The sequence below is a fragment of the Scylla paramamosain genome, chromosome 3, assembly GCF_035594125.1.
Source record: "Scylla paramamosain isolate STU-SP2022 chromosome 3, ASM3559412v1, whole genome shotgun sequence".
NCBI lineage: Eukaryota > Metazoa > Arthropoda > Malacostraca > Decapoda > Portunidae > Scylla > Scylla paramamosain.
In genome coordinates, this window is record NC_087153.1 from 9513886 (window position 1) to 9532500 (window position 18615).

At 41.8% G+C, this 18615-nt stretch overlaps 1 protein-coding gene across 4 annotated transcripts in view; it reads right to left on the minus strand.

Moving 5' to 3' along the window:
- Positions 1-9791: 9791 nt before the first annotated feature.
- Positions 9792-18615, minus strand: part of LOC135090065 (sodium/glucose cotransporter 4-like) — a 20348-nt gene continuing 11524 nt past the window's right edge. For 3 of the 4 annotated variants that reach the window (XM_063986341.1, XM_063986348.1, XM_063986357.1), the window contains exons 6-15: positions 18375-18573; positions 17429-17652; positions 15313-15556; positions 14004-14208; positions 13111-13225; positions 12682-12769; positions 12101-12249; positions 11191-11332; positions 10453-10603; positions 9792-10185 (exon numbers count right to left, since the gene is read on the minus strand). In XM_063986341.1, the coding sequence (XP_063842411.1) occupies positions 10119-10185; positions 10453-10603; positions 11191-11332; positions 12101-12249; positions 12682-12769; positions 13111-13225; positions 14004-14208; positions 15313-15556; positions 17429-17652; positions 18375-18573 (1584 nt within the window). In that variant the 3' untranslated portion in view covers positions 9792-10118. Of the gene's footprint in view, positions 10186-10452; positions 10604-11190; positions 11333-12100; positions 12250-12681; positions 12770-13110; positions 13226-14003; positions 14209-15312; positions 15557-16730; positions 16952-17428; positions 17653-18374; positions 18574-18615 lie in introns of all 4 variants that reach the window. The other variant, XM_063986369.1, reaches the window with a different exon arrangement.

An 18615-nucleotide genomic window follows, 5' to 3' on the forward strand; every position in this document is an offset into this window, starting at 1 on the left:
TTCTTCCTTTTATTTGATTTCATTGTTCAAAGAGTTAAGTAACTGATAAATGCAAAATGGCAAAGACAGTGGAGGCTGGGAAGGCTACAGTATTAGATGGATGTGAGAGTAAATGTTTTGAGAGTGACAATACAACTGTTAATGAAAAGTTAATCAGATTGTACGTATGTTTCAGGGGCAGTGTCATGACGACTGTTGGACAAGTGCAAGTGGCTTCTGGGTACAAAGGTAAGGTTTGATAAATATATGTTACTCTTAAGGGGATAGCCATATAAGATTTATATAGAAAGCATATAGGTAACATTTTTCTATGGATGAAGGAATAGTTGTTGATGTAAAGAACTACCATTACTACCACTACTACTACTGCTACTACTTTTACTGATTGCTGAGTTTATTCCAGTCATCAAATACTCAATGTATTTGAGAACTAATTTCTTCCAATCCTTTAAATGGGAAAATTATTCATCAGTATTTGGTGAGACATAAGTTCAGTTTTTGACCTGCATTTTTATACTTTAGGTGCTTAAAAGCAGACATGATATATGGAACATTAATGGCAATACAAAATACAGTACCTCTATCTATGTTCAACATTTTCTGTTTGGCATAGACTAGGGCTTTTCTCTCTCTCTCTCTCTCTCTCTCTCTCTCTCTCTCTCTCTCTCTCTCTCATCTCTCTCTCTCTCTCTCTCTCTCTCTCTCTCTCTCTCTCTCTCTCTCTCTCTCTCTCTCTCTCTCTCTCTCTCTCTCTCTCTCTCTCTCTCTCTCTCTCTCTCTCTCTCTCTCTCTCTCTCTCTCTTGCAATTTCATTTATCCACTTCTTAGCCTTTGTCTTTGTTGTCTCCCAGCTCCCTTGACCTTGATCAGTGCAAAACACCAAAGGTACAGTCAAGTGAGGCAAAAATACCTAATTGATAAGATGGTTACCAGGAGGTCAACTAAAATCAAACTTAATGCTTCCAGGCAGGCAAACTGGGTCTACAACATTCCATTATGTCAGTGTGTAGCATGCCAACAGTGGATGTGACTGTTTGGAGCCTATGGGAAAAGACAACGAGGCTTTCATCCTTGTCCAGATAGTATTTTACCAAACTGAGACTTGCCAAACACAAGCTGTAGTTCTAACTGGTGTAAGGAACTGGCCTTCCATATTATAATACAAGTATTATAATACTTTATAATAATTATAATACAGACAGGAGTTTCAGAGTTTAGAGATTAATCTATCACATGCACTGCTAAGTAAATGTGCTATGTGTTGGTTTTTAAGCTTGGGGTGCTGAGGACCTGGAGAGAAGTGGAGTGCTAGTACTACCTTGTCTCGTTAGGTCACACCTGGTTCTGTTTGCTGGATTATTTTTTTAAAGAGTCCAGGAGAGGAAAGGAGAAAATACAGGAACAGGCTAGGAGTCCAAGAGTTTACCAAAGAAAGGGGAGAATGATTGAAAATACTAGTTAACTCTTGCATTACAGAGGTGGACAGAATAAGGATGAGAGAAAGAAGAAAGTCTTGTGCAGTGAGGATGTGAAAGGAGGGGAGGCTTGTAGTTAGCAAGATCAGAAGAGTAGTTAGCGTGAAAATAGCAGAAGATAGTAAGAGATGCAACATTGCGGGAATGAGAAAGTGGTTGAAGACAATCAGTTAGAGGAAGGGAGTTGATAAGACGAAAAGCTGTCTAAAATAGTGGTATGAGTGAAACACCCCCCTCCCCCCAAAAGCATGTGAGACATACTCCATACATGGATGAATAAGGCCCTTATACAGGGTTAACAGCTGGGGGTGAGAAAATTTGACGGAGATGACTGAAAACACCTAACTTCATAGAAGCTGTTGCTGCTAGAGCTTTTTTTTTTTTTTTTTTTTTTTTTTTTTTTTTTTTTTTTTTTTTTTTTTTATGTAGGAAGGATACTGGCCAAGGGCAACAAAAATCTAATAAAAAAAAAATGCCCACTGAAATGCCAGTCCCTTAAAAGGGTCAAAGCAGTGGTCAAAAATTGGTGGATAAGTGTCTTGAAACCTCCCTCTTGAAGGAATTCAAGTCATAGGAAGGTGGAAATACAGAAGCAGGCAAGGAGTTCCAGAGTTTACCAGAGAAAGGGATGAATGATTGAGAATACTGGTTAACTCTTGCGTTAGAGAGGTGGACAGAATAGGAGTGAGAGAAAGAAGAAAGTCTTGTGCAGCGAGGCCGCGGGAGGAGGGGAGGCATGCAGTTAGCAAGATCAGAAGAGCAGTTGGCATGAAAATAGCGGTAGAAGACAGCTAGATATGCAACATTGCGGCGGTGAGAGAGGGGCTGAAGACAGTCAGTTAGAGGAGAGGAGTTGATGAGACGAAAAGCTTTTGATTCCACCCTGTCTAGAACAGCAGTATGAGTGGAACCCCCCCAGACATGTGAAGCATACTCCATACATGGACGGATAAGGCCCTTGTACAGAGTTAGCAGCTGGGGGGGTGAGAAAAACTGGCGGAGACGTCTCAGAACACCTAACTTCATAGAAGCTGTTTTAGCTAGAGATGAGATGTGAAGTTTCCAGTTCAGATTATAAGTAAAGGACAGACCGAGGATGTTCAGTGTAGAAGAGGGGGACAGTTGAGTGTCATTGAAGAAGAGGGGATAGTTGTCTGGAAGATTGTGTCGAGTTGATAGATGGAGGAATTGAGTTTTTGAGGCATTGAACAATACCAAGTTTGCTCTGCCCCAATCAGAAATTTTAGAAAGATCAGAAGTCAGGCGTTCTGTGGCTTCCCTGCGTGATATGTTTACCTCCTGAAGGGTTGGACGTCTATGAAAAGACGTGGAAAAGTGCAGGGTGGTATCATCAGCATAGGAGTGGATAGGACAAGAAGTTTGGTTTAGAAGATCATTAATGAATAATAAGAAGAGAGTGGGTGACAGGACAGAACCCTGAGGAACACCACTGTTAATAGATTTAGGAGAAGAACAGTGACCGTCTACCACAGCAGCAATAGAACGGTCAGAAAGGAAACTTGAGATGAAGTTACAGAGAGAAGGATAGAAACCGTAGGAGGGTAGTTTGGAAATCAAAGCTTTGTGCCAGACTCTATCAAAGGCTTTTGATATGTCCAAGGCAACAGCAAAAGTTTCACCAAAGTCTCTAAAAGAGGATGACCAAGACTCAGTAAGGAAAGCCAGAAGATCACCAGTAGAGCGGCCTTGACGGAACCCATACTGGCGATCAGATAGAAGGTTGTGAAGTGATAGATGTTTAAGAATCTTCCTGTTGAGGATAGATTCAAAAACTTTAGATAAGCAGGAAATTAAAGCAATAGGACGGTAGTTTGAGGGATTAGAGCGGTCACCCTTTTTAGGAACAGGTTGAATATAGGCAAACTTCCAGCAAGAAGGAAAGGTAGATGTTGACAGACAGAGCTGAAAGAGTTTGACTAGGCAAGGTGCAAGCACGGAGGCACAGTTTCGGAGAACAATAGGAGGGACCCCATCAGGTCCATAAGCCTTCTGAGGGTTTAGGCCAGCGAGGGCATGGAAAACATCATTACGAAGAATTTTAATACGTGGCATGAAGTAGTCAGAGGGTGGAGGAGAGGGAGGAACAAGCCCAGAATCGTCCAAGGTAGAGTTTTTAGCAAAGGTTTGAGCAAAGAGTTCAGCTTTAGAAATAGATGTGATAGCAGTGGTGCTATCTGGTTGAAGTAGAGGAGGGAAAGAAGAAGAAGCAAAGTTATTGGAGATATTTTTGGCTAGATGCCAGAAATCACGAGGGGAGTTAGATCTTGAAAGGTTTTGACATTTTCTGTTAATGAAGGAGTTTTTGGCTAGTTGGAGAACAGACTTGGCATGGTTCCGGGCAGAAATATAAAGTGCATGAGATTCTGGTGAAGGAAGGCTTAAGTACCTTTTGTGGGCCACCTCTCTATCATGTACGAGTATAGCACGAGAACAAGCTGTGTTAAACCAAGGTTTAGAAGGTTTAGGACGAGAAAAAGAGTGAGGAATGTATGCCTCCATGCCAGACACTATCACCTCTGTTATGCGCTCAGCACACAAAGACAGGTCTCTGACACGGAAGCAGTAGTCATTCCAAGGAAAATCAGCAAAATACCTCCTCAGGTCCCCCCAACTAGCAGAGGCAAAACGCCAGAGGCACCTTCGCTTAGGGGGATCCTGAGGAGGGATTGGAGTGATAGGACAAGATAAAGATATGAGATTGTGATCGGAGGAGCCCAACGGAGAAGAAAGGGTGACAGCATAAGCAGAAGGATTAGAGGTCAGGAAAAGGTCAAGAATGTTGGGCGTATCTCCAAGACGGTCAGGAATACGAGTAGGGTGTTGCACCATTTGCTCTAGGTCATGGAGGATAGCAAAGTTGTAGGCTAGTTCACCAGGATGGTCAGTGAAGGGAGAGGAAAGCCAAAGCTGGTGGTGAACATTGAAGTCTCCAAGAATGGAGATCTCTGCAAAAGGGAAGAGGGTCAGAATGTGCTCCACTTTGGAAGTTAAGTAGTCAAAGAATTTCTTATAGTCAGAGGAGTTAGGAGAGGGGTATACAGCACAGATAAATTTAGTATGAGAATGACTCTGTAGTCGTAGCCAGATGGTGGAAAACTCGGAAGATTCAAGAGCGTGGGCACGAGAGCAGGTTAAGTCATTGCGCACATAAACGCAGCATCCAGCTTTGGATCGAAAATGAGGATAGAGAAAGTAGGAGGGAACAGAAAAGGGGCTACTGTCAGTTGCCTCAGACACCTGAGTTTCAGTGAGGAAAAGAAGATGAGGTTTAGAAGAGGAGAGGTGGTGTTCTACAGATTGAAAATTAGATCTTAGACCGCGAATGTTGCAGAAGTTAATGAAGTAAAAGTTGAGGGGGGTGTCAAGACACTTAGGGTCGTCGACGGAAAGGCAGTCCGACCTGGGGACATTTATGGTCCCCTCCCCAGATGGGGACTCCGAGGCTGGTGTAGGAGTCGCCATGATTTTAAATTTTTTTGAGTGAAGGGTGTGTGTGTTATTAGGTGCTTGTAGTTTTGTGTGGAGGAAGAGAGTTGTCTTTAGAGGGCAGGCTGTGACTACCCCCTTGTGTTGTGAGACACAAAGGGAAACGTTCAGTGAGGTCACAGCTGGGTTTAATGATAAGTTCACAGCACCCCCTGAACAGTGCTTTAGACCTCACTGGGAGTAATTATCGTTTCGGCAGGTGTCTACTGAAGTTTCCAGTTCAGATTATGAGTAAAGGATAGACCAAGAATGTTCATTGTAAATGAGGGGAACAGTTGGGTGTCAGTGAAGAAGGGGGATAGTTACTGCATTTGCGGGGCATTAGATTTTTTTCTTTTTCTTTTCTTGAAAAAAAAGTATCTGATAATTACCCTGCGTTTAATGCTGCCGTAGTACAGAGCCTAGGCCTATAAGCCTATGCCTATAGGTGTGGAGTTGAAACAGTTGTACACTACATACAAATATAGTTACTAATAAAACTCTCTCTCTCTCTCTCTCTCTCTCTCTCTCTCTCTCTCTCTCTCTCTCTCTCTCTCTCTCTCTCTCTCTCTCTCTCCTTTCCCTTCCCACCCCATTCCCTGCCCTCCTCTCCCTTCCCTTCTTCCCTCTCCCATCCCTGCCGTCATCTCCCTTCCGTCCCCATTATCTGCTCTCCTCTCCCTTCCCTCCTTCCCCCATACCCTGCTTTCCTTTCCCTTCCTTCCCCATTCCCTGTCCTCCTTTCCCTTTCCTCCTTCCCTCCCCATTCCCTTCCTCCATCTATCCACCCCCACCCCTCTCTCTCTCTCTCTCTCTCTCTCTCTCTCTCTCTCTCTCTCTCTCTCTCTCGTCCCTTATCCCTGACAAATAAGGGGGAGGGGAGGTGACAGGGAAGAGGTTTGAGACAAGACGAAAGAGGGAGAGAAGAAGAAAAAAAAAAAAAAGGGAGGAGGAATAGACATGACCGGGAAACGAGAGTATATGGGTAAGGAAGTGAAGGAAGGGTGAAGGAAGAGGATAGGAGGATGGGGAGAAAGTAGAAAGAATAAATATAAGCAGCAGAGAGAGAGAGAGAGAGAGAGAGAGAGAGAGAGAGAACACGCGCGCGGTTTTACATGTGATGGTAGAACTGCACAGCTACAGCTCTGCATCACACCAGATGTGAGGACAAAACACACTCTTATGATAGGATGTCCATGTATATATTATAAGTTCATTTTCTTTTTGCTATTATTATCATTATTACTATTATCTATCATTTATTTATTTTATTAATTTATTACGCTTGTCGTATGTCATTGTTTTGTTTGTGTGGCGTCTCTTCCTGCGCGCGCCCGTTGTTCCTCAGTCATCGGCCGGCCTCCAGGCTGGGCCACAAAGGTATATTCTGTACTTGGTAGTCTTGTTATTATACTGGGAGATATTTTACACATTGTTTGCTGTTATCCCTGGATTTGGACATTACTATATGTGCTAGCACACTCTTTTAGGGGTTTTTGGCACCCACTCTCTTCCTATTATTCATCAATGATCTAAACCAAATTTCTTGTCCTACTTACTCCTACGCTGATGATACCACCCTGCACTTTTCCACGTCTTTTTGTAAAGGTACAGCCCTTCAGGAAGTAAACAGCTCATGCAGGGAAGCCACAGAACGCCTGACTTCTGATCTCTAAAATTTCTGAGGGGCAGAGCAAACTTCGTATTGTTCTGTGCCTCAAAAACGCCATCCTCCATCTATCAACTTGACACAATCTTCCAGATATCTATCCCCTCTTCTTCAGTGACAGTCAACTGCCCCCTCTCTTCTACACTGAACATTCTCGGTCTGTCCTTTACTTATAATCTAAATTGGAAACCACATCTCATCTCAACCTGAAGCAGCTTCTGTGAAGCTAGGTGTTCAGTGTCGTCTCTGCCGTTTTTCTTCCCCCCCCTCCCTCTCCCCACTCCAGCTGCTAACTCTGTACAAGGGCTTTATCTGTTCATATATGGAGTTAGCTTCACGTGTATGGGGAGGGGAGGGGGGCTATGCTTCCATTCACACCGCTGTTTTAGAGAGGGTGGAATCAAAAGCTTTTCGTCTTAACCCTTCTCTTCTAACTGACTGTCTTCATCCTATCTCTCATCACAGTAATGTTGCACCTCGTACAACATCTTCTACTACAAATTTCATGCTAACTGCTCTTGATCTTGCTAACTGCAAACCTCCCCTCCTCCTGTGACCTGGCTGCACAAGACTTTCTTCTTTCTCTCAACCCTGTTCTGTCCACCTCTCTAATGCGAGAGTTAACCAGCATTCTCAGTCATTCATCCTTTTTTTTTTCTGGTAAAGTCTAGAATTCCCTGCCTGCTTCAGTATTTCCTTCTTCCTATGACGAATTCTTTCAAGAGGGAGGTTTCAAGACACTTATCTCTGATTTTTTTATCATTTTATCTGAGATCTCTATGGGAACTGGCATTAAGAGGGCCTTTCTTTTTATTAAAAATTTTTTGTTGCCCTTGGCCAGTGGCCGTCTTACACACACACACACACACACACAGACTACATTTTTTTCCATAACTACGATGAAACAATTTTTTTTTTTTCCCACAAAATACCCTTGTTAAATAGGGGTGTGTCTTATGCAGAGGTGCGTCTAATACGCCAGCAAATACGGTATTTGGAAGGTTGTGTCAAGTTGATAGGTGGAGGAATTGAGTATTTGAAGCACTGAATATTGCTTTGTTTGCTCTCCCCCAATCAGAAATTTTAGAGAGATCAGAAGTCAGGCATTCTGTGGCTTCCCTGCGTGAGCCGTTTGCTTCCTGAAGGATTGGACGTCTACGAAAAGACGGAAAAATGCAGGGTGGTATCGTCAGCATAGATAAAAAGTTTAGTTTAGAAGATCATCGATGAATATTAAGGAAGAGAGTGGATGACAGGACATAACCCTGATGAACACCGCTGTTAATAGACTTAGAAGAACAGTTACCGTCTACCAGAACAGCAATAGAACGGTCAGAGAGGAAACTTGAGATGAAGCTACCAAGAGAAGAATAAAAGCCATAGGATTGTAGTTTAGAAATCAAGGCTTTGTGCCAGACTTTCAAAAGCTTTTGACATGTCTAAGGCAACAGCAAAGGTTTCACCAAAATCTCTACAAGATGATGACCAAGACTCAGTAAGGAAAGCCAGAAGATCACCAGTAGAGCAGCTTCGATGGAAACCATACTGGAGATCAGATAGAAGGTTGTGTAGTGATAGATGTTTAAGAATCTTCCTGTCGAAGACAGATTCAAAAACTTTAGACAGGCAGGAAATTAAAGCAATAGGACGGTAGTTTGAGGGATTAGAGAGGTCACCCTTTTTAGAAACAAGCTGAATGTAGGCAAACTTCCAGCAGGAAAGAAAGATAGATGTTGATAGACAGAGTTGGGAGAGCTTGACTAGGCAAAGTGTAAGCACGGAGGAACAGTTTTGGAGAACAATAGGATGGACTCCATCAGGTCCATAAGCCTTCCGATGGGGGCACGGAAAACATCACCGCGAAGGATGTTAATGGGTAGCATGAAGTAGTCGGAGGGTGGGGGGAGAGGGAGGAACAAGCCCTAAATCGCCCAAGGCGGAGTTTTTACCAAAAGTTTGAGTGAAGAGTTCAGCTTTAGAAATATATGAGATGGCAATGGTGCCATCATATTGAAATAAAGGAGGGAAAAGATGAAAAAGTAAAATTATTGGAGATGTTTTTGGGTAGGTACCAGAAGTCACGAGGGGAGTTAGATCTTGAAAGATTTTGACACTTTCTACTAATGAAGGAGTTTTTGGATAGTTGGAGAACAGACTTGGTATGATTCCGGGGAGAAATATAAAGTGCATAAGATTCAAGTGATTATATAATTGTCTTAAAAAAAGATCAGGTTTAATCTAAGAGGAGGCTTTCAGGAATGCTAGAGCCTCTAGATTATTTCAGGTTGTTGTTATCACACTTCGTTGTCAGGTTATTGAAGATAACATGACACTGTAAAAAAAAAATAGGAGGAAAAATTTGTTTAAATCATAAACATTTAGAAGTCTACCAGGAATATCACAGCCGCCAAGTTATCTCTGCTGGGCATTGGTGTCATGCTACGTTGTCAGATTATTCAAGATAACACGTTATTGACCAAAAAGAAAAGAAAAAAAATTAGTTAAATCCTAGATATCAAAAGCCTTCCAGGAATGACAGACTTACGGTAGGCGTTATCATGCTGTGCTGTCACGGCATTCGAAAGAACATAACAATGTAAAAACACAAACAAACAAACGAAAAGATCCAATTTAATCTTAGACTCTCAGTAATCTTCCAAGAATCCCAGATCCCCTAAATGACGTCTGGTTATTGCTATCAAGCCATATTGTCATATCACTCAAGATAACATGACATTACGGAGTTCTGTTATTATTTTCTATTTTTTCCGTGACTGATTCTGAATAGGAATAAAAATCAATATAAGCTGTGACCTCCCAATGTGACTGATATACGAAAATAACTGGAATTCGTAAGTTATATGATAAAAGCGAGTCATGTGATGTTTTTTTTCTGCGTGTGTAAAAGCAATCTCTCTCTCTCTCTCTCTCTCTCTCTCTCTCTCTCTCTCTCTCTCTCTCTCTCTCTCTCTCTCTCTCTCTCTCTCTCTCTCTCTCTGTGTGTGTGTGTGTGTTCATTTATCTATCTATCTATCTATCTATCTATCTATCTATCTATCAACAAGCGGAACAAGCAGGAAAAAAAATTATCACTGAATGGCAAGGAACGTTCTCAGATGACACAAAACACAACACTAGGATAAGGTTATTGACAAGATAACTTGGTCATGGTAACTTGGTACCCTTCTCTAATAAAATCATGTAACTGATTTGTACACGTATGAACACATGGACACATAATCTACTAGTAGTAATAATACATTTACAATAACTATCTAAATGATAATAAAATCACATAACTATATTATGATACAAAAATGTGAACATGACACACACATTCAGCAACATAAAGGAATGAAACCTATGAATATGATCCCATCCATCAATGACTTCTGACACGTTTTGGCTTCTGGCTGGAGGAACGACTGTTGTGCGTGTTACTGGCATCATGAATACTGTGCAGGTGCTGCGGGGACGAACAGGGACATTTACGCATAGAAGCCCCACATGAAGGCTGCCAGACACATGACAACGACCGCTGAGCCATTCACCGCGCTGCGGGGGAGAAGGGGGATTAGATTCGTTAACCCTTTCACCGTGATATGCAAGAATTCACTGGATGAAAAACAATGTTTGGTGGTGGCTGTAGAACAAGAAAACATGTCTCAGAATGGCTAATGATTGAGGAAAGATGTGCCAAATAGCAGCTGCTTGCCCTATCACAAGGCATTTTCATCAGACAAGATTGGGATTGTAAACATATCAAGGGTAAATTCGCTGGAACATATGTTCCAGCGAATTTACTCACTTCACTTCACTCACTTTTTCCACGGCGCCTTCTCCTCGAGGAATTCGGCAGCTTTTTTGGCCTTTTCCTCTGGCGATAGTTTGTCGTCGGGGTTTTCCGTAGGCGTCTCAGCCGCTGAGCTCACGCCGCACACCAGGTTGAGTATGCGTCGCCACTGTGGCAGATCTGAGGATAAAACATTTGCTTTGACGAGAAGCTAAATGGCAAGAAGGATGGCTCTAGTCACCTAGAAAACAACTAACTTTCCACTGTCATCCTTTTGCTAAAAGGAAATCCAGCGCCGTCCTTATATATATATATATATATATATATATATATATATATATATATATATATATATATATATATATATATATATATATATATATATATATATATATATATATATATATATATATAAACAAAAAATAAATGATCATGAATATTTTCTCCCGTTCCCCTATATAATGGCCAACAATCTTAGATTGATGGCAAATGCCGTTAAATTGAATTTGATTAATCAAGTCTTACATTAATATAATGAAAATTACTTTTATTTTGTCAAATTTAGTTTAACTTCGTTTTCTGTTCATGTTCGCTTGTGTGACGCCTGTACATCACCAGGAATGATGAAGACGCGTTTTCACTTGTCAGGAAAACAGTATGATTATAAGATATCAGAATTATTTCACGTTCACTTTGTGCATCACAGTATATTTCGACACAAATGCTGTGTGGTTACATGAAGAAGACTTTACAATGGACGCCCTTACTTGGCGTGCCTCTGGAGGACACACTGTCCACATCTTTGCCCGAGATGTGTTTGATTTCATCAGGACGCTGCTCGTTCCTCCACTCGCGGACGGACATACGGACCTCCTTGCTGTTGCGGCTCCAGAAGGTAAGGCGATACAGCTGTAAGGCGAGTGGCAGTGAATGGGAACGAATTATATGTATATATATATATTTTTTTCATGTAAAGGGGACACTGGCCAAGGGCAATAGAGGAGTGAAAAAGGCCTATTGAGTTGCCAGTCCCTTAAGAAATGTCAAAAGGATCATTCAAAATTGGAGGATAAGTTTCTTGAAACCTCCCTCTTGAAAGAGTTCAAGTCATAGGAAGAAGAAAATACAGAAGCAGCCAGGGAATTCTAGAGTTTACCAGAAAGAAGAATGAATGATTGAGAATACTGGTTAATTCTTGCATTACAGAGGTGGACAGGATAAAGGTGAAAGTAGAAAGTCGTGTACAGCGGGGCGGCAAAGAAAGGGGAAGGCATGCAGTTACCAAGATCAGAAGAGCAGTTAGCGTAGAAATAACGGTAGAAGATAGAAATGCAACAGTGTGGTGATGAAAGAGAGGCTGAAGACAGTCTGTTAGAGGGAAGGAGTTGATGAGACGAAATGCTTTTGATTCCATATATCTGATGGTTGATGGTTGGAGCGAGACACGAGTGTCATCTCATATAGTAAGTGAGGCTCTGGGAAATTTTGTCATCATTATTCCAACCAGAACATTTCTTTTCCGGCAAAACCACAAACTGTCTTTTTCTCCATATAGAGGTAGCTGAGATATGAGGAGCTGGGCCCACTGTAGATAAGGATTTTGAACTGTCTTGCTGGGAAAGTCATCAGTCAAAAGGTTGCTCATGTAAGTAAGGCAAGAAGACAGGAGATACTTACACATTTCTCAGGGATAGGCTCGGTGATTAGAGACACTGATACCGACACCACCATGGTCAGCAGCAGCAAAATGCACCCGAAGTGAAGGTAATGCACGTTGCCCACGATTATCTTGATCCACTCCGGCCGTTTATCATTTGAGGAAGGCTCTGGCGGGGAAACACGAGGTGGTCAACCTACAGGTTCTTTTTGTGCACACTGCGTTACCTCAGATTCTCCAGCCTGAATCTCGTTAAGTAGGTTGAGCAACCAAGACTCAGCCATTCATTCATCCTTCTAAGATTCATCATTAACCAGACTGCAGGTAACAGTTGCACCAGGCAACTGTAGCAGCCTACCGTACACTCAACGTTTCTCCACTGAATGAATGAATGAATGAATCATTAATTCTTCAGAAGCTGAAGAGACGAGAGAGGCTTAGTGTCCAATTGTGCATAATCATCTACCATCCTCATTCTAACTCTTACCAACATACTTCCTGGCAATCCTGATTCCTGAAACGTGTGGCTATTTTTCTGTACTGCCGTGGCCATAATACGCTTACCTATCCTAAGTGCGAGGAGCAGCGTAGGGGAACTCACCTCCACAGGCAGGGATTGTGAAAGCGAACTCCATGATGAATCTGATGACGCCGATGATCAGACCCGCGATGAGACCCCAGAAGGCTCCCTGCGGCACAACACTCATTTAATTTCATGTAAACACTCCCTCTGTTCCTCCACTCACTGAGCTGAAGTAACACTTTGCCTCTTGTAACACAATTGCACAAGGTTTATTTGCCTGCAATAACAGACACAGGGACTTAGCCCGCTTTGCTCTCTCACCACGACTATTTTCCAAGGTCACAAAGATCATTAATCAGGTTCCCAAGAGTGTTTCTCATGTTAATAATGTAGAAATTTTGTCACTAAAACCACAAAAAAATACACTCTTTAAAAAACCGTGTAATTTCAATTAAAGCCTTTACGTAGTCGAGTCGAGATGCGGTGTTTCAGAAATATGGCCCTTACCGGCTCCGTGGTGCGCGGCCAGAAGACAGCCAACAGGTAAATGGCACAGATGGGCGGGGACAGGTAGGAGGTGATGCTCTGAATGTACACGAACAGCTGGCCACTGGCGGAGGCCCTGAAGAAAAAAAAAAAAAGAGTGAATGTTTAGGCGTTCAAGGAGTCAACAGCTATAGGCCATTATTCAGAAACACTTTGTTCTCTCACAACAACTACTTTGAAAACCCACAGAGATGATTAACCGGGTTCTCAAGAGTGTTTCTCCTGTTAATAACGTAGAAATCTTGTTAATTTGTCACTAGGTTAATAAAATCGCCATTAAAAACCCGTGTCACTTCAACTAAAGGTCTTTGAAAGTAGTAGAGATGGGGCGTAGATGTGTTTCAGAATATGGTGCAAACTCTGCACTTTTACGAGGGTGACGAGAATTCCTGTCATTATTATTTATTTACTTATTTATTCATTTATTTATTTCGAGAATATTTTATAATTAGCACAGAATGCTTGTATTATTCATCCTTCGTGATATTTTATTCGTTATTATTATTATTATTATTATTATTATTATTATTATTATTATTATTATTATTATTATTATTATTATTATTGTGGACAGCAGTATTTAGTTTAAAGTAGAAGTGTTATGAATTCGTCTTGTTTTGGATTATACGGACGGAAATCTGCGTAATGCATTATAAAGCTGTGGTTAATAAGCTATTACGTACTGCTGCTACTACTACTACTACTACTACTACTACTACTACTACTACTACTACTACTACCATCACCACCACTACCACCGCTGTTACTCACTAAATGACGGGAATCCAAAGCACGAAGATACCATCACCACCACCAACACCACCACCACCACCACCACCACCACTGCTACTCACTGAATGACGGGGATCCAGACTACGGAGATGATGACCATGATAAGGACGAAGCCGCGGCCCACGATGAGCAGCTCCACGTCACTTGCTTTCTTGCGGATCCGTGTCCAAATGTCGATGGAGAAGATGGTGGAGGAGGAGTTGAAGATGGAGGTGAGCGAGGACATGAGAGCGGCCAGCATCACTGCCAACATCATTCCAGAGAGACCTGGTGTTGCAGGGGGAGGAAAGAGAGGGAAGGGAGGGATGGCATCACGTATCATTAGTGTGTGTCATGTAATTTCTTTTTCTTCATCTTCTTCCTTCTCCTCCTCCTCCTTCTCCTCCTTCTCCTCCTCCTATTTTTTTTTCTTCTCTTTCTCCTTCTTCTTCTCGATTTCCTCCTCCTTCTCCTCCTCATCCTATCATTATGGGAATTATGGAAATAACCTTAGTTTGCTTACTTATTCCGTACACTAACGGTTTACTTATCGGCAAAATATGATGGGTTTTTTTTTTTTCGAATCGTGATCTACATAACGAAGGGCCAGTTGTGAAATGAATGAACTGAATGAATCTAAACTTAATGTAATCTAACCTAACCTAACATAGTTCTAAGATGGAAATGCTGATGTGATTGCTATATCATTTATTATCAGTATTTATTCATTTATTCTTATTTACTTATTCATCTGTTTATATATATATATATATATATATATATATATATATATATATATATATATATATATATATATATATATATATATATATATATATATATATATATATATATATATATATATATATATATATATATATATATATATATTTTTTTTTTTATTTTTTTATTTTTTTTTTTATTATTATTATTATTATCTATTTTACGAAACTTATCCTCCAGTTTTGGATGACCTTTTTGACCTTTCTTTCGGGACTGGCACCTCAGTGGGCCTTTCTCTCTCTCTCTCTCTCTCTCTCTCTCTCTCTCTCTCTCTCTCTCTCTCTCTCTCTCTCTCTCTCTCTCTCTCTCTCTCTCTCTCTCTCTCTCTCTCTTTGTTGCCCTTGGCCAGTTCCTATCTGATATAAGAAAAGAAATGATCTGTCTATTTATCTACTTATTCGTTTACCTAATCTTTTTACTTTTTTTATTTCTATTCTTTCATTTTTCTTTGTTTTTGTGTTAACCTGGGAGGAGTTGTCCTTTGCCAGTGCCCCTCTTGCACAAAATGAAAAGAAACTGTCTATCTATTTATCTACTTATTCGTTTATCTATTCTTTTATCTACTTATTTACTTGTTTCCGTTTCTTTTTCTTTGTTTTTCGTGCTAACCTGTGGGGAGGAGGTGCAGGACGAGCTGGACGTAGGCAATGTTGGTGCAGCCTGCCCTGTTGTTGCAGTACTGGTAGCACAAATCGGGATCCACGCAGGCCACTTTGTCCGTGTAGAGGATGCGGGACGCCATGCCGGGGAACACCAACATGAACAGAGGTAGGAACTTGAGCACGCCTGCCAAGAGACAGCCGGCCTTGGCGTGGGACATGTTCTTGCTGGATAGTGTTCGCTGCACGATGACCTGCAGCATACAGACCCACGCACGTGTGAGAGAGAGAGAGAGAGAGAGAGAGAGAGAGAGAGAGAGAGAGAGAGAGAGAGAGAGAGAGAGAGAGAGAGATTGATAATAAAAAAATAAATAAAAAAGGGCATGACAAGTATAGAAAGAAAGTAAAGGTGAGGGAATTACTTTAAAATATGGTAAAAACAAAAGAAAATATACCTGGGAGAGGAAGTGATGATCAGAAACAGGAAAAAAAAAAAATACAGTGAGAAAGAAAATTGAAAAAAAAATTAACACATGAAAATAAATAATAAGACATCTTCAATCGTACAGAGCCTGAGAAAACACGAGCATCTAGAATACGGGAATTTACTAAAATAATGGTAAATTTGTTAGTGAATATCTTACTGATTAAACATGCATTAGCCACCAGGAGAGTGAAAGCACATGCATACTTTATAATAAGCCACACCACACGTGCATAATTACCACATAATTACCACATCACATGTAGCCTAAAAATAAGAAGGCAATGATGAGCTGTGATTTTTTTTTTATATATTTGCTCATTATATCAGTTTGGATTCGCATCATTCCTGTGTATTAGCGGTGTTTACTTATGACTGTGAAATTGTGATGCACATCATTGTACTGTACTACGAGTATATACAAGTCACCCTTAGAGGCTGCCCACAGCTGTGGCGTTAGTAGCAAGTAGCAAAGCACTGAAGCTGCTGCTGCTGAGGGGACGTCTGCTGCAGCGATGCTAAAGCTAAAGGAGATGAGAGTTGGGCTGCGATTCTGTCGGTGTTTTATGTTGTTCAAAACGTTCCCTTTGTACACAAGTGCGACTCAAACCGGCGGGCTCAATGCAGGGTGTTGGTATTTACATTCGTCATTGGTGTATTAGGCTGGTATTCTATGCTACTGTCTTCATTCTATGTACAGACGGGTGCAGAAGCGTGATACGTTTGCCACTGATGCATAAGGCTGATCATCCTTGTTACTGTCTTTATTCTATGTACAAACACGAAGGAGATTTTTAATCCTTTTTAGTTATTTTCATGCCGGGATTTGATGAGTGTCAAAAATAAGTATTATTCTAATGATGTTAGTCTTGAAATGCTAAATCTGGTATTAATCGAGTCTAGATCTCAGCAGGAGTGTGTCTGCCGCGTATCACCGAGAGTACCTGGTCGGTGCACCAGTACCACACGCCGCTCATGGTTAATCCGAACACCACTCCAGTCCACGGCAAGTCTGAGCCGTCTATCGGCCGAAGCAAGTTCATGGCGTATGGCGGAGGGTACACGCCAGGACACGTCTCGTTGTTGACGTCGTAATAGGAAACGGAAGGCGCCGCTTGCATATACCGCGTCACTAGCTCATTGTAGCCGCCCACCTTGGTGATCGCTAAAAGAAAGACAGAACTGTTTGCATGGCGAAGCTTGAAAATAGATTCACCACAGTTTTAGGGCATTGAGAAAGAAAAACAAGTTATGAAGAACAGAATACCTTCACCACATCTTGGAAGACTGAGAAAGAAAGACATGCCATAACATGAAGAACAGAATACATCTACCACAATTTTTAAAGGACTGAAAAGAAAAAGAAAAAAGAACATGTCTTAATATGAAAATCAAAATACGTACGTAGATCCACCACAATTCTAGAAGACAAAGAAAAAAAGCAACCTATGATATAAAAAGCAGAATAAATCCTACACAATTTTAATAAAAGACTGAAAAAAAAAACAAGCATTAACATGAAGCCCAAAAACTGTTCAGAATACAATCAACACAAGCATGCCAATAATGCAGCCTTAACCTGGGAAGACCATACGACCGGTGAAGACAAAGAAGAGGACGAAGAAGACCTGCACTCACTCACCTGATCAGTGCACCAGTACCAGATAGCGGAGATCGTGATGCCAAAGATCATGCCGGGCCAGGGCAGGTCAGACTCCCCAGGCACCGCAGACCTAAAGAAGTGCATGGCGTAGCTCGGAGGCTCCCCGCAGTTGGTTTTATTGTCCTCGGAGTATCTAGTCACGTTGGGAATCGCAGTGAAGTAATTCTCCACCATGGCCTCGTATCCTCCCACCTCGTGGAACGCTTGGGGGGGTTAGTTAGTGGTGTTAGTGGACATCAACACAAGTATAGCACACGGCACTTACTAAGCCTTGCCCGTAATCAGAAACGCTTTGCTTTCTCACCTACCACGACTATTTTCAAAAGCCACTGAGATGATTCGCAGGGGTTCACAAGACTGTTTCTCCTGCTAATGATGTAGAAGTCGTATTAATCTGTCATTAGAACCGTAAGAACACCTTTAAAAACCCGTGTAACTTCAACTAGAGTCCTGAAAGTCGTTGAGGAGGTATGGCGCAGGAGTGTTAGAGAATAGGCTCGTATTCAAAAACGCTTTGCTCTCTCATCCACCACGACTCGTTTCAAGAGCCACAGAGGTGATTAGTCGAATTCTCAAGACTGTTCCTCCTTTTGATAATATAGGGATCTTGTTAATATATCACTAGAACCGCAAAAACATCCTTAAAAACCCGTGTATCTTCAACTAGAGCCTTTAGAAAGTAGTGGAGGTGTGGCGCAGAAGTGTTTCAGAATTTGGTCCTTAACATTGGACTCGACGCACTGTTAGCGTAGTTAGTGATAGTGAAAGACACATATATAGGAGCTAATGACGTACATGAGGGACAGCTATAGTAACAGGACACACATTGATCACGGACCGGAGTCTTACACACACACACACACACACACACACACACACACACACTCACCCACGCACACACGCACACACACACATGAGTACTTACCGATGCCCATGAGTGTTAGAGCGCCGACCAGCATGAGGATGGTTTGCACGAAGTCGGTCCAGATGACAGCCGTGAGTCCTCCGGTGATGGTGAACACGGCGGCGATGGCGAGCAGGATGATGATGCTGATGTAGAGCCACTCGTCTGTGTTCTTGCCAAGCGCCTGCTGGATGAACAGCGCTCCGGCATAGAGATCGGCCTGTAAGAGCATGAGGAAACAGAAGATGTAAAAAGCCAGTAT